General features: G+C 39.8%; 1 protein-coding gene across 1 annotated transcript in view; it reads right to left on the bottom strand.

Moving 5' to 3' along the window:
- ARHGEF28 (Rho guanine nucleotide exchange factor 28) overlaps nt 1-17077 on the bottom strand; it is a 105818-nt gene that overhangs the window by 50342 nt on the left and 38399 nt on the right. Inside the window, 5 exon segments of the mRNA XM_062513955.1 lie at nt 388-466; nt 5010-5124; nt 6401-6545; nt 9038-9339; nt 11660-11790. Coding sequence (XP_062369939.1) covers nt 388-466; nt 5010-5124; nt 6401-6545; nt 9038-9339; nt 11660-11790 — 772 coding nt within the window.

Raw genomic sequence — 17077 nt, 5'->3', positions numbered from 1 at the left:
ACAGTGACATGCTTTGTTGTGGGTTTACCACATTATGGAAAGGATTGCTATCCCTATATAAAAAGAAGTAACACTTGCCAACAAGCGCTCTGCTTGTGCAATGTATAACAAGCTTGCTGAGATCACAGTTGGTCTCAAAAGCTCCCCTGCTTTTACTGCAGTGGTTTGGACATTCCTACAGTGGGCAGAAGCCCCAGCAGCAGGCAGGAGCCCTACTTTGCATGTCCCACAGTAAATCCCTGCTGCAGGATGTGTGTGGTGAGAGCTGGCTTGAGCTTGGCATACGGTTTAGTTATGGGTTCACAGAAGCCATGGGTCTCTACAGAGCTGCTCAAAGCCTGGGTAGAAGGTCTCTTCCCCATCCGGCTCCCTAGATGGCATTCTTGCACAGATCTGCTCCCAGCTCTCCGTGACACGCACCCGTACCTTTGCTCCCGGGACTGCTCAGGCAGGCTGTATGCTCGCTCTGCAAGACACAAACAGCCACAGGGCACTCACATTGCAAGGCTGGTCATCAGGTTTATTGGAAACATGCCACCTACACCAAGCAGTAAGTTTACCCTTAAGGGTTTGCAAGGTCGTTTGAAAATTGGAGAGGCAAAAACATACATTAGAAACAGCTTTTTCTAGGTTAAGGCCACTTCCTACTAAGCTTTTAGTTGACAGGATCTGCCAGAACTGAGAAGGGTATCACTGAATGCCAGTCTCTGCAAATAGCCTGTTTTTAAGAATAACAAAAATTATTTATTTTGTTTTTCCTAACAACACAGACTTGAAGGACTCACCCTTCATTTTGCTTTTTGCATAATTTGCTGTAAAATATCTTAATGACATTCTTCTAATTTGCAGTTACACATCTTATGCAGCTTCATCTATTAAAAAAAATTAAATCCTTCTACATAAAGTGGAATAGCACTACTCTAAGTACTGCCCAACATGTTTAATGTGCCAAAAATTTGTATCTTCCGCAATTCTGTGATCCTATAAACAGATGACTAAAGGAGATACTCCTCATAAACTCTCTGAAAAGCAAAATAAAATATAAATAATGCAATTGGGTTGTTTCAGAAGAAAGTAAGCCCAAAACTATAGAGAACACTACCATTTTCAAATTAAAAGCCACTCCCTTTTGCAGACATTTTTAGCAAACCTACCACAGGTATGGCCCAGAAAGGTAAGTGTTTGCCAAAGTCAAAGCACCAGACTGCTTTCTTTGAAGTTAGATACAGGCTAAAACACCCTTTGTTGAACCAGCATCTCTTCAGACAAATGTGGAAATCAGGTTAGCAAGAGCTAGAATATTTACCAAAGAGGCAGCAAAACAAAAAGGGCATTTCAGTTAGTTGTTAGGCAGAACCTGTGCCACAGGATGATTCTGTAAGAAACCAAAGCCATGTATCCATGGGAGAGGAAGACAATCTCATGTAAAACAGAACTGTGGAGCTGAGACACTGACATAGAGACACTGTAATGATCTAGAGCAGGAATGGACCACTGCTCGTGAGCATAACATCTACAGAGCAGATACAAATCCTTTACTGCTACAGCCTGGTAATACCTGCTCAAATAAAAGCAGGTAGTATGTTTTAAATCTGAGCATATTTTAGTTTCCACAAGAAAAGGATGGTGTTTTGCCTCTCTTTTTCTCATATTTTGTGTGAAAAAACCCATCCTGTTGTCATCCTGAATTCATCTGCTCTGGCTTAGATTTTGTTGCAGTGTGCAAGGCTAGCTGCACCTCCTTCTTGCACAGCTAAGCCATGAGCAAGATGTCCAAAGTGTTGGCAGCTGGGCAGAGGTGAAGGGGCAGGTTTTCCATGTGCAGACTCCCACACAGGCCCAGACATAATCCCACTACAGTCCACAGAGATCGAGATGAACTATCTGAGCCAGCTTCTCGGACTGAGCACCTGGGCTAGATCCGGATAAAACTGCTCAAAGCAAGCACAGGTGTGCCTACCTCACAAAATAATCACCGCTGCCAGCTGCTAAGTGCTGTGTTAGATGCTCCTATCCTTGCAAAATGCTGGCAAAAAGAGGCACGTTGCAGGAGGTGCTGGTGGAAGGGTATGCCAGCAGGAAGCTCAGCAGACCACCACTAATGCTCCCTCCCAGCACTACACCCCATCTGTGGTGCAGGCCTAGAACACCCTGCTTCTAAAGTCTAAAAAAGAATGGGTTTCTGCCTTTTACACAAGATATGTAAAGGTCCAACGGTGACTGCCCCAGAATGGGAGAAAGAATAAAAAGGAAATGCACCCAAGCCCACATCAAGCCAGGCCAGGTAATGGTGTCTGGGTGAAACTTAAGGGGTTGTGACACCAGGACAACAAGCTGTGGTGTCAGAGGAATTCCATTTTAACTTTAATCATGACACAGGGCTTTAGTTTCTGTTGTGTTTTAATTCTGTGACATACTTCTAGCTTTTTCTTCTGCCTTATTTTTTCAAAGACTTCTCACCTGATGTGTGGAATATAAATGCTTACAAATACTTTAGGAGATGGAATAAAATACAACAAGCAGCATGCTGCAGGCTGCAATGTTTACTCCTCCTTACAAGGGGACATGAAATCTTACAGTGAATTCGAGCAACATCAAAGAAGTTATTTGCTGCACTGTTTAATTCAGTTTCTTAGGAAAAAAGAAGCCTGGAGACATTGTATCTCTCATCCTCACAACAATTTTTGAAGTTGTTTAACACTTTCAAAGTTAATGATAGTATTTCCACATTTTTGTATGTTTACATATGAATGTCATATTGAATGTCAAAGAATCAGAATGGTTAGGGTTGGAAAGGATCTCAAAGATCACTTGAGTACTGAGGCAGCTGGCAGAAGAGCTTGCTAAGCCACTCTGCATCAATTATACATTCTAGTTTAACCAGGGACACCCCAGATAACTGGAGATTTGCAAGCGTGATGCCCACCTACATGAAGGGTCAGAAGAAGGAACAATGGCCTGTCAGCCTGACCTTGGTGACCTCAATGCTGGGGAAGGTTATGGAATAGAGTATCTTCATCATCATCTTGATCAGCACATACAGGGCAACCAGGGCATCAAGCCCAGTCAGCATCTCCTGAAGAAGCTGGCAGTTTATTGCTTGGAGAGGTTCATTCTGCTAGTTAAAAAACTGTCTGAATGGCTGGGCCCAGAGAGTGGCAGTGAATGAAAACCTCCAGTTTTCAGTCTGTCACCAATGCTGGTCCTCAGGGGCAGTATTAAGGCCAGTTGTGTTTTCATCTTTAAAACTGATCTGAATGAGGACATTGAATGCACCCTCAGTCAGCTCACAGATGACACCAAGCTGGGTTGGAGTGCTGATCTGCTGGAGGGCAGGAAGGCTCTGCAGAGGGATCTGGACAGGCTGGATCATGGCCCAGGGCCAGTGGTGGGAGATTCAACAAGCCCCAGTGCTGGGTCCTGCCCTTGGGTCACAACAACCCCAGGCACTGTCACAAGCTGGGATAGAGTGGCTGGAAAGGACCTGGGGGTGCTGGTGACAGCAGCTGAAGATGAGCCAGGGTGTGCCCAGGTGGCCAAGAAGGCCAATGGCATCCTGGGCTGGATCAGCAATAGTGTGGGCAGCAGGAGCAGGGCAGGGATTGTCCCCTTGTACTCAGAATGGGTGAGGCCACACATCAAATCCTGTGTCCAGTTTTAGGGCCCTCACTCCAAGGACACTGAAGTGCTGGAGCATACCCAGAGAAGGACAACAGAGCTGGTGAAGGGTCTAGAGAGCAAGTCCTATGAGGAGTGGCTGAGGAAGCAGGGGTTTTTTAGCTTGGAGCTCAGGGGGATTGAAAGGAGTGTGCAGCCATGTGGGGGTTGGCCTCTTCTCAGTCAACAAGAACACGAGAAAACAGCCTCAAACTGCTCCAAGGGAAGTTCAGGTTGGATGTCAGGAAGAATTTCCTCATTGAATGGGTAGTCAAGCATTGGAATGGGCCCCCCAGGTTGGTGGTAGAGTCACCTGAAGTGTTCAAGGAACAGCCGGATGTATTTAGGGCTGTGGTTTAGTTTACGTGATGGTATTCAGTCAAAGGCTGGACTCAATGATCTTGGAGTAATTTTCCACCTTAATTCCATTATTCTATCTCATTCCAACCCCCACTGCCATGGGCAGAGATAACACCACTAGACAAGGTTGCTCAAAGCCCCTTGAAATCTGGCCTTGAACACTTCCAATGATACAGCTTCAGATTATCCACAACTTCTCTTGGGTGCCCAATCCATCTTGTTCACTGTGGCTTACATGTCCTGTCCCTTGTTTTGGGCTAGTGAAAAACTGAAAATATACTGGAGTGAGAAACAATCTGGGAGTATGGCAATGGACAGGCTTACAGAGACAGAGGTCAAGTCTCTTGAAATGCAGGTGCTTTTAAAGTGATGTGAGCTGTTTGAAAAGTGCAGTATATGTACTTCACACTTTGCATGGTTTTCAAATATAACCCATACCCTCACTGAGAAAAGTGTGTATTGTCTTCTAAATATGAAATTATGTGTCTAGAAATAAAGCATGTCACAAACAAGTCATTACAAATTACAAGCTTCCTGCAGAAACATCTGACTCCACTTGATGAAGTGGGTGGGTTTTGCTTCCCAGCCTGTAGACATACCACAGCCCACCTTGTGTTTCAGAGATTCCCTAGGATCTGTGGGAAGCTGGAACCATTGGTCCACTTTGATGCCCCTTCTGTGTCATCCTGAGCTTCCTCCTGGCCTCTGCCAGATGCTTAGCAGGAGGCTAGGAGTAGGATCTCCCAAAAAGAGGATTACTGCCCTTGCCTGCATTCTTTTTTGTGCCCTCTCAAGATCAGTGGCTGTATCACAGGCATGATGGAGGCATGGCAGAGGCATGACAGGTCTGTAGATGGGACAAAATTGAGGGATGAAGGTAGGGCTACCTGAAGGCTACCAAACATACACACTGGTGAGCTCTGTAAAGTAATGTCATCAGCACTGGGACTGAAGCAAGCAGGTATTGAGTAACACAAAGCCAGAGAACTGACCTCCATTTGAATCCTTCGAAACTGCTAAGTTCTGAGGAATGCGAGGTCTTCCTACCAAACCTTTGGGTGAGGAGCAGGAATAGGAGCGTGACCGAATGCCGAACACTGTGCATTCCTGGGAGAAATTGCAGCAAATGAAACTTTGTGTCACTTTGAAAAACATCAGGAACAGCTGATGACTCGCATAAATTTTCTTGGCTCCAAATCAACTTTTTGACAGCTTAATGTGAATTCTTAGGAAGTCTGTCATACTTCCACCATGATAAATTTTTGTATACCTCTGGAAATAAGTTGTGGGTGCAAGTTAGACTAAGAGACTAAAAGAAAGCTTACATACTTCTCCAATTTGGCAACAGGCAACATCTACACAGTATTGTTGGCCATTATTTCTGATGACCAAGCAATCTTCTTTTACCAAGGAAGGCAATAGTCTTAGTACTTTAATACTTCTAGAACATTCCATGGAGATCTTGTCCATGCCTTGGTAATTACTGCTAGGACAGTTTACAAAGAAAGGAGTTGACCTCTTTCTCTTTTCTCTATGTTGTTTTTTGATTTTTATCATCATTATATTTGAAAATGTCTTCCAGTTACCAAATATCTCAACAGTAACACTTGAAAGAAAACCCCCTAATTTTTGATACATCATTTACACTTCAATGGAGACTATTCCTAAAACTCCTGTAAAGTGTTTACCTTATTGTTTTTTTAAAGTAGCCCTACCAGAATTCATGTTTCGCTGAACTCTTTCCTCCCTTCATGTAATCATCTGGTGAAGATCAGATAAAGTTCTACAATGGCAACAAGTGCATCTAAAAAATCATAAAGAATCTCTGCAAACAAGAAATAAATCTATGTATGTGTCTGAATATCTCAGAAATGGCACCATGGTCTAACGAAAACTGATGTAGACAGGATACTTCAGAAAACCATAATGAAGAGATTTACATCAATCAGTGGACATCCCAACTGAATTCCCTGAGTTTTTAGTTCAAAACAGTTTAGAAATTGTTTTAAAAGAGGTAGCAGGCCAGTTTTATACTTTACAAAGCATTACTCTTTCACATAACTAGAGCTGGTTAAACATCTTCTCACTGAATATATTTTGGTTTAAAAATGCCAGTTCACTGAACCTGATGAAACACTTCTGGTAAATGGTGTATTTTTTAAAGCTGAGGCAAATCTCTGATGGACACTTCTTTCCATGGCTGCTGTCCAGCCCTGCCACACTCAGTTTGCTCCAGCCTTACAACTCAGTGTGAGTGGCCTGTGAAAGGACTAGCACTGCCAACTGGGAATTTATCTTTCCTCTTCAGGTTCAGATGTTTCTTGCATAGTTTCAGTGATTTACTTAAAAAGAAAACAGTTCAAACCAAGGTAGGATCAAGTACCTTGGGCTGCAGTCTGGTAGGCAAGTCCAATCCATCTCTGCTAGAAGCCATGGCCTCTGAAGAGCTGAGGGGAGGGTAGTGAACATGGGATCTGTCCGACATACCTCCACTTCCGTTGTCTACTTCGAGGTCATCGAGACTTGAACTGAAGAAGACAACAAAGTCTTTAATTTCCCTGAATTCCTCATAGCAATTTACTTCAGCCTTAATGCAGCAAGCAAAGATAGAGCTGAATCCTCCAAACAACGGCAGCCCAAACCACCATGATTATGTTAGGTGAACCATGCACTGAGGCCTCTCTTGGGTTTCTGTCACCTGGTCAAGGTACTCAGTTTCTCTGTCCAGGACCACTCTGACACAGTCTCATGGATCTGCAGCAGATATCTGCATGACCCATGATCTGCACACTCCCACCACAACCAGCCACCTCTGGATCATGACTTTTAGACACATGTTCAGTATCCCCGAAAAATGAGATTTTTTTTTTGTCCCACACATAAACCTGTCTTGTTTCAAAGAAGATAATAACTGATACAATAAGCGTAACTGACTGAACTACCTCAGATTTCAGTATCAAGATATGTGGGTATAGATTTATTATGTGTGTGTATTTGAAAGATATGACATGGCTGTTCGCAGACATTTTTATCTACAACTTGTGACTTCATGACAGAAGATGGAAGAGAAGAACACCAAGAAGAGATTAAGGAGAGTCCTGAGACAATTTATGAGGTTCAGCTCAAAAGATAAACATTTAAAAACATAGAAGACCACAAGCAGACTGAAAAATCTCTGGCTAAATCAATATGTCAAATACATAGAGCCTATTATATTGGCAAAGGTTCCCAAATAGGAGAATGCACTAAGGTTGCTCAGAGGTATTAGAGTTTCCCAGGATGAGTCCTGTTACTTGCAAGAGCAAGTTCATGGTCTCTTCATCAGAGTGACTGGAAGGAATGGTTGACTGCTTGCAATAACATTCCAGCCTTACAACATAAAACTTTAAATTATGTGTGGTATTTCTAAATAGCCAGAATTCCTACCAGGGATAATAGCATAAAAATTCCTTCACACACCAGTACTTTTTAGAAGCACAAATCTATCGCTACTGTCTGAAACTACTTCCTTATTATAATTCTAGAGCCAACATTTTGCAATGTTTCTGAATAACAGCCCACATGGTATCTAAGAAACAAGTATATTAATGCATTATCAGTTACTGTCATATGTTAAAATTGGAAAAATAATGCATGTCTATGTCAGCAGACAAGTAGCCATTACTTATTGTTGTAACTTCTCCAGGGAACTTTTCTGACATAAAAACCTGCTTTAAAAATAGAATTACATACTACTAGTCTTATTTGCTGTGTAATATTTGGATCACTTACATATGTCATATGACATATTAAGGCAAATCACATATCTCTGAAAATTTATATACACTCTCAAAGTTCTCATTTAGGTATCTAACCAAGATCTTAAAAAGGTGGGACTATCTAAAATTTATATAGGATAATCTGACTAGAGGCACAGCATTCTACATGACACCACTATAGTTAGCAAGAAAACAAACAAACAAAACCCTCCCCCCCACAAAAAAAAAACCAAAAAAACAAAAACACCACCAAAAAAACAACACCAAAAAAAAGGGTTGTGAAAGAAAAACTCTGTCTGACATTTATTATATTATCTCCTTATTATAATATCTCCATTTATTATATACTTCCTCCAAGTGAGACTTCACACTTGCATAAGATATTAAAAATAAGATAGGGAAAATTTTATTGCCCACTTTAAATAATAACTGGCTGACCCTTCTCTTCCTTACAGTTTTTACAGAGATCTGATGTTCTACCTCTAGATAATCCTAATACCCTTCAAAGGTGGGAGCAAGATTCAGATTTCCTCCTGCATAAGGAGGAGTCTCATCTATTCAAAGAACCAATAAAACCTTTTCAGCAAGAAAATTTATTGTTAAATTGTTTAATTTTTAAATTATTTGTTAAAAATCTAATTTTAATGAGCAAAACTACAGTTCTATCTTCAAAGCTTTCTGCATTTCTGAAACTATTTGGAGGAGGGTCTTCAGATAAATGGCAGCAAACCTTGTGTACCAGCAATGGAGAAGAAAACAATCTGAACATGTCATAAACAGCAGGTAAACTCTGCATTACATCTTTTAAGATAAATACCTACACAATCAGGAACAATAAATAAATAATATTTAAAGACCTGAAAGATTCCCAGAGACTTCAACAGATTTTTGACTAATTTCTTAATGGAAAATATAACTGAGGAGAACCACAGTGAAATTCTGTTATCTTTCAAAAATGCCCCAATGGCAGTGACACTGAAGAGCTGATTCTTTTTTTTTTTTTATTTTGTAAAGAGTATTTGCATACAAGAAATAAAGGTATAGAAGTATCCATTTAATGAGAAGACATTTTGATGTGTTAAAAATGTCTTCACAGATATTTTATGAAATCAGATTATTAGGGCAATAAATACTAGGGATGAAAAACAGAGATTTCACCCCAGTAATACTATTTATCATTTCAGATTCTTCTTCACCTTTTTAAACAAAAGGTGGCTATAAATATTCCTTATTAAGGCCATAGCATCAAGTCAATTTCATACCTTCTTCTTTTCATGTCAGCATAAATTTGGCCCCGATCCTTCATGAATCCATGGCTCTTGAATGGAAGATATGAATCTGCTACATACAGATGAGAAGGTGAAATGCTATGTCTTAATCCTGCATTTTCTTCTTTTTTTACTGGCCTTTGACTTTCTTCATTTGAGAGATCCATAAACTGATCATTCTCCTCAAGGGAGGGAGATGAAGAGCTCTTAGCCATCAGGATTGAGTTGGTGGTATTCAGACACAATTCACTGCTGACACCATCTCCATGAATGTAGTTAGTCTTTAAGTCTCCAGCCTGCTGGTAAAAAGTGAGTGCTGGTAAGAGGCAACAACAAGACATATTGTCAGGATACAAGGACCTGAGAAGCTTGCCATTTTATTTATAGCTACATGTTTTGTGGGGTTTTTTCCTATTACTTTCTACACCACATGAATTTAAGGCAATTTACATGACTAAGAGATGCTAGACTTGGCATTACTTTTTTTCCTTAATTATAGCAGCAATGAATTAGTATTTCCAAGTCTACAGAATTTCTCATTCATATTTATACCTTTTATTATATGTACTGATACAATATTTATATATTTTACTAAAAACTACCCTTGAGTTGAGCAAAAAACATTCATAATACATTAGTGTGGGAGACATAGGGAAGAGAATTCAAACATTGTGCAATTTAATTTGGAAAAAATCAGCCTACACATCATGTGCTTTTAATTTTTCAGCACCAGTTTCAGTTTCCTAAGCTTTGAGATAAATATATATGACCTGGAACAGAGTTTCTTGAGGGGAGGAAGGGAAAGGACTCTTATTCTTTGCCATTAAGCAACTCAGGGACTGAAACACCTCTCCTTTTCACAAAGACAGGAATGGATTTGGGAATTCTATTTTCTCAGGTACAGGGATCAGGATTTAGACTCTAGTCACAAAATAATTCTTTGAATTCCCTGTTGACTCTCCAGAAGATACTAAAACACAGTTCACTGTTAGTCTTTTAGCAAGAGGCAACAGTCATGTAATTAGATACTGAACAATACTGAAAAGTCACATTACCAGTTAAAACACTTAATCTCCAAAAAGCACCTGTATAAAAGCAAGAGCAAAGGAAGGATTGCAAGCATCTCCAAAGCCCTGGTCTTTCTGACTGCTGACTTCCTCTTTTACAGTTCCTCTTCAGATGTGCTTTCACCTCCATCTTAATTATGTTTCTTTTAGTAAAGACAGGAAGAACTGCTGGCATTTTTACAGCAGCTTACATTTGCATTCAAAGATACTGCACTTGCAAGTCTGGAAATACTTCTGTTGTACTGTGCACATGACATGCACGAAGGTAAAATGCTTTTCCCAGGTCTTATGCAGCTGTTCCTCCCTGAAAAGATATTCCTGTCTGGGCAGTGTTCCTCCTCAGCACCAGAGGGACTTTCTCCAGCAGCCACTCTGGCTCCTGCTGAGTGGTGCTTAAAGGAGAATTTGGCCCCAGTCAACAATTTTAAAAAGTAGAATGTGGTCACATACTGAGCAAAGGTTACCAATCCAAGACAAAGGCCCCCTGAGCAATATACTTGTGTAACATCTCCATCTGTAATGGAGATGCAGTCCTGCAGCTCTATCCCTCCAGCCTTGATATTGTTCAAGGGCTCAAAGACTGCATTTTATAGTCCCCTGGCAGCTGCTCACTCATGGGTCATTATTACATACATTCATCTCTTACATTCATTTGTAATACGTATTACATCTCTTAAGTGCATTTTGAACACATAGCCTCTGACTTAAACTTTCATCTCAGCTGTCACATGAACTGGATCTGCAGTGAATGCAGAGGGTGAAGTGTTTCAGGGAAGGGGACAGGCAGGAGGCAAAGAAAGGGGGGGAAATCCCTCTAGCAAAATCTCAGTCTTCTAACATTATTTGATAATTTCTTACTCCTATATTCCAACTTTCAGGCAAGGGAGAGTCCAAAGCAGGTTACAAAGAAATAAATCACTTAAAGCATCACTGAAAAATAGCTATACACCATGAGAATCTGGCACCTGTTTAGCTAGACCCAGCCACCACATCCATGTTGTGACTAGTCAGACTCATGCCCCTGGAGTGAATTATGGTCTCTGAGTGTTACCAGGGAGGATAGATTCCAGGTTCAACACAGGGATACAAAATATAATTTGGTATGGACACTTTAGATCATCTCCAGTGTTGGTTACAAATCAGAAATGGGAATACTAATCATGATCTCCAATATCAGAATGTTCCATGACAACTGTAGGATATCAACTTCACCTTTTTACCAGCATGTTGCTTTTGTTGAGCCTCTAAGTCTCTTTGTGAGCTTATAATTTAACTTCACAAACATACAGAGGAGATAGTAATACCTGCCTTAGAGTTCTTCATGCAGACTAGAGAGAATAATTATTATAACTGACTGAATCTGTTAAAAGAGACCTCATAAAAAGGTTACAAAATATAGCTGAGAAGAGTAAGATATTACTGGTTTTAATTTAGAATTTTATTAATCGACAGTACACAACTGCTGAGAGATGCAGAAGATCCTACTATCATGCCAATAAAATAACAGAAGATGAAGAAAAATTACCCAGAAATTCAAATATAAGCTTACTTGATCTACTACCATGCAGTTTGCATATACTTCATCACTTCCACTCAGCATGGGAGAAAGCCTGGTTGCAGCAAAGAAAGTAGGGGGAGACTTCAATTTCCTAAGAACATCAAGGGTAGAGTGTCTGTGCTCTGGAAAATAAAAAGTATGGGGAAATTGTCATTAAATTTTTAAGATTTTCTTTCTCATGTACATAAGCTACCATAAAAATGGCAAAGTTAAGCATTAAGCACCAAATCTTAGCATTACAATTTGAGTAATATTTGTGCGACGGCACCAAAACATGCTCATTTCATAACTGCCCAGTATTTGCTATATGTTCCAGGAAGCCTATAGCTGACAAGACTCTCAAGGGTACCACAGAACCATTCATATAACTAAAAAATAAATGTTCCTGTGTCTTGCTTAGCAAAATCTATTTGCCACCAAAGATAGAACTTTGCAGAGATTTGTGGTTGCAGAAGAACACTGAACAAGATTTATGGGCTGGGAAGAATCATGCATGATTCTGCCTACACATTAAATGCCTCATATCTGATACATTAAATAAATGAAATACTGGCTAATTGCAGTCAAACAATGATTCTCGTAAAGCATTCTACCCACTGGCAGCCACATAAATACTAATCTTAACCCACGAAATCAGATTACTATTTTTAAAACAAAACCAAACAAACATACAAATAACCAAATAAAAAAAAAAACCAATAAAACTGTAAAAGGGATATAAATGAAATACCACTAATACTGCCTTTACAGAGTGACAGCAATCAAGCAAGGCTTGATCCATGAACAGGATGTTTAGGATGAATACTGCATCTGATCTACTTTTGACCAATTTCAGCAGAAATCATTAACAGAAGTCCAGAGTTTAGTTTTCAAAAGTAGACCCATGACTAAAAATATTAAAGAAAGCTGGATGGGCTGTGTATTTTATGCCTCTGAGCAGCAGAAATCCCGTCTTGCAGACCACTTCTCTTAAAGCCAGCTATATGAATGAAGACCACATACCAGTCCAGCATATGAGCTGGGCTATCTTCTGAAGGTAAAACAAGACAAATTTAATAAAACAAGTTTGTTGTAGACTGTGTGAAAACGGGCTAAAAAAACCCCAGTCATAATGTAGTTTTCCTTAAAATGCTCTAAGTCAAGCATTGCCATTGGAAGTGAATGGAGACACAGTAGCGCAAGAATGGTGTGATAGAGGAAACTAGTCCACCCAACAAAATATACAAAATCAGACCATTCAATAAATTTAATTTATCTGTTATTGAATATTATTTTTAAAATCTTTTATATGTTGCATCAGAAATTTATTTTCTACAGAGATGTAAAGGAAAAGATACCACTAAAGACTTTCCTCATACTATATTAATAAAGCAACATAACTGCTTTTGGAAGGTCACAGAGCCATAAGGCATGGTTTGGGTTGAAAGAGATATTTAAAGGTTATGTAGTCCAGCCCCTGCCATGCCCAGGGACATCTTTCATTAGATCAGGTTGCTCAAAGTTTATCAAAGATGCTTATAGGCATTAGATTGCAAGAAAATTCCTGATGAAAAAATACAACTGGATTAGAAACAACACTTGTTAAGGTCTGGTGAATTTGTTGTTTCAAAAAAAAAAAAAGTCCCAGACCACTGCCAAATCTGCAGTGATTCACCACATCTTTCATAGAATTTTAAAATGCTATCTCAAAGCCTAAGAACAGTAACCTATATATTAAGAGAAAGATAAAAATTCCCATTCAGAAATGGCACACTATGAATATTTGGTTTCAAGTCCTGTCAGCCCTGGTGGGATCTCATAAAAACATCCTTATATCTCATTAAAATATCCTTACCCATCTCATTTTATTTCTCCATCCTGCAAGAATTTTAACATGATTTTAGTGGCTGTCATATCGAGAACTGCTAAAGCTGCAAACCATTTCCTTATGTCTGACAAGATCCCAAAGCCTTTGTTTATAAATAACATAAAAGCATTGTTTTCTGCAGCAGCTCATCAAACTCTGGCAGCTCACATTATATGGAAATGTGATCTGGCAAAATTGGCAGTACTTTCTTCTGGCAAATAAAAATTTCCAAGGGTTGGTCTTAAACCAACAACCAGGCAAAAGACTAAGTGTCAGACTTTTCATTTCTTCTTGTATGCTTATTACTTTCCCCAGCCTGCACTCCCTCTTGTATATAAACCTGTGGGGTACAACAGGCAAGGGTGGTGTACATCTCCAGTACTGGGCTGGCAAAGGTTCGACACATACCCCCCAAAAAAAGCCCAGGCATTAGGAATTCCCACATCACAGTGTAAACCTGAGCCTAAGAAGTCAGTTTCTTTACTTCAGCAATAGTCCCCACTGCTGGGGTGCAGAAACCTCAAAGATCAAGGAGTCTGATGTGTACATCTCAAACACCGATGGACAGGTAGCTGTGGAGCCAGCCAAGCATTGTCAGTAATGACACACTGTGAGAAGGAACAGGATGTGGCTCAAGAGGTAGGGCAGCACTTTTCTGAGGCAAATGTCCTTCTTCTAGATCCTGGAGATAAGCACAACACCATACAGCTCAAGTGCAGGAATGAGGTCAAGAAGTAGGCATAGACTGTAGGGGAGGAGTCAAGACAACCCAAGACCAACAAAGCCCTCTGACCCAGCTCCAGAATGGTCTAAAAAAAATGGACTGTGCATGATAATTCATTTGTATGGGAAGCAAGAAACTTAACTCCAGGGTGTGAAAAAAATATATCCAAATAAACATACTCCTCCAAAGCTGGGCTGTACATGAGCCCCAGGACCCTGGATACCCCACTATCTGGATTGACACTGAAGCTGGGACTGGTAATCTTCCTTTCTTTCTCTCTCTCCCGCTTTAATACACCTCCCTCTCTCTCTCTTACCTTTTAATCCACCTCTTTAACCAAAACCTCACTGTTGTGAGGAGGACATCAGGAACTACCTTCTAACAATTTCTATGCCATGTTGCAATTTACTACTAAAATTTTGCAAGCTTTTGTGGACTCTCTTTTGCCATTCATTTTGACTATGAGCACCTCTGAGCATCTTGGGTTATCTCTTCCCCTTCAGAGTGGGATGTCATATGGGAGTCTTCACAGTCACTTAGTGGACTGCACATCCCAAACCAGAAAGAACCCAAACCCCTCTTCTAATAAAATGTTAGATTATTTTAAAATTCTGTACAAGAGTAACAACCTACATAACAAATTCTGGAGAAAGATGCTGCAAATACAAACTACAGCAGAATATGCTACCTGAAGTATCTTTGGTCCAGAAGCCTTTATTGATTATTCCTGTTAAATGCCATATGCTTTCCCAGAGATGTTCAAGTTAGTCTGTTAGTAAGTGTGAGATGACTAAATAAATATTCATTGGGATTTTAAATTGTAACAAATTATTTCAGGCTTCATAAAATCATAGAATTATGTACGTTGGAAAAGACCTTTGAGATAATTGAGTGCAATGGCAGTATGACTCCATTTTGCCCCCTCCCCCCCTCAATTTCAAGCATGTCAAGGAATGACAACATCAAACTAACTTTGTAACATGAGAAGTTTAAAGCCTTGCTGGGGGGGTGGGGGGAGCAATATTAATTACACATTTACTGTGCTAGTAACTTATTTCCATCGCAAAGGCCCATATAGTTTAAAAAGTGACAAAATCATTGCAAATGTCCAAATCACACACTTCATTCCTACAGCTTCATTAACTGCCTTCAGCCTGCCTGGCTTGGTCTTACAGGGACTATCAGCAGATCTTTCCCTGCAGGTTAACATGGCAGCAGTAAAAACTCACTGTGTTGGGTACCAGCAGTAATGTGAAGCAAGGCTTTCCATTTTCAAATAAAATGCCTCAAAAATCTAGGCATTCAAAAAGGTTATTTACATCGTAGATGCAAAAATTTAGCATCATTTGTGAAAAGACAGGACTGCCAGACCAAACTGGCAAAGGTGTCCCCAGAAGAGTTCAGGTTCTGTAACATAGTGGAAATGGATTTCAAGATGCTAACTAAAGTAAGAACTTGAATAGAACAGAGGAGAATTGGCTTTGCTACTGAAACAACCTAGTAAGCACAGCTCAATAAGCTAATCCTTCTGCCAAAAACCCTTTGGTTCACAGAAAAAGAATAAAGACATGCCTCCTTTAGAAGAGCCTGTGGCTCTCTGCCATCTGCCTGATAAACAGTCAAGATAAATCTATATGTTATTTAAATGTCATGCTGGGAAGAATAATCTCCAAACAAAGTTAAAATAAAAGACCTTGATCAAAGAGCAACTAGGCACAAGTTTTCTACATCTTCTCTAACATTGTAAAGTTATACAGCAAGGGCTGCATATTTTACCAACCACAAAGCTTATACAAATACTACATCTTAAAAAAAAACCCCACACATTGTCATCATAGCAGTATTTAAAAATATGTTTTATGTTGGTGTAAGAAAATGTATAGCCTTGAATGGCCTGTGTCAGAAAATGTCAAGAACACAGCACTGACAGGGTTTTTCACAAAAATCAAAACTTGTTTTTTCATGGGAGAACACACAGCAAAAGAGCAGTTAAATACATCAACATGAGCAAGCCAAGAGCCAGGAAAGAAATTATAAATTCCCTTCTCTAGATACAAGGAATAGTTTCCAGACAGCTCATCACATTTACCCCCAGCAGTCTGAGCAGGGGTTAATGTATAATTGGAACTCAGTGAAAAATACAGATAGCTAAGCACATGGGTCATGCAGGACTGCAGATATACTGCCCAGACCACCTGAATTTTAAGAAAGAAGTTCCTAGCATGGGTCCAACTGAAACAACACACACATCTGTAGATATGAACCATCCAACCAATTTCAGGGGGAGAACTGCACCCTTAATTGAGGTGTCTTAGGTCTTCACTCAGACAGCACAATTACTCATGACAACAAAATTAAGAGGTATTAATCGAGAATAACCTTTCATAGACAGTAAATGATGCAGGCTTTGAAGTGCTGTTGTCATAGATGAACATCTAACTGTCTTGAATTTACAAAGTGGAAACAAAAGCACTGTGTTACCTACACACTGAGCAGGGAAGATCAGGCATATAGATACTGGAAAATAATGCCAACATATTCAAGATATAGTCCTAAAGTAGCCACTAAGAATAAAAGCACTAGTCAGTCTGACTTTGGTCTTGGTAACCTAAATGTGGGCTGTAAGAAAGCATCTGTTTTCAACATGGGATTCACAGTCCTGACTCCCTCCCTTGAAGAAGGCACCTTACCTACTAAACAAATGAATAAACAAACAGAAATAAGTTAGTAATTAATTTTACAGAACAGTACTCAAAAAAAAGAGTATTTTCCTGTGATATGGGATGTTTGGTTTCACTTCACACCTCTGCATGAGTGGGCTGAGTGTGTAACTCCCTGC

Source organism: Cinclus cinclus, chromosome Z, assembly GCF_963662255.1.
Source record: "Cinclus cinclus chromosome Z, bCinCin1.1, whole genome shotgun sequence".
NCBI classification, from domain to species: domain Eukaryota; kingdom Metazoa; phylum Chordata; class Aves; order Passeriformes; family Cinclidae; genus Cinclus; species Cinclus cinclus.
This window is presented reverse-complemented; position numbering and strand designations above follow the sequence as displayed.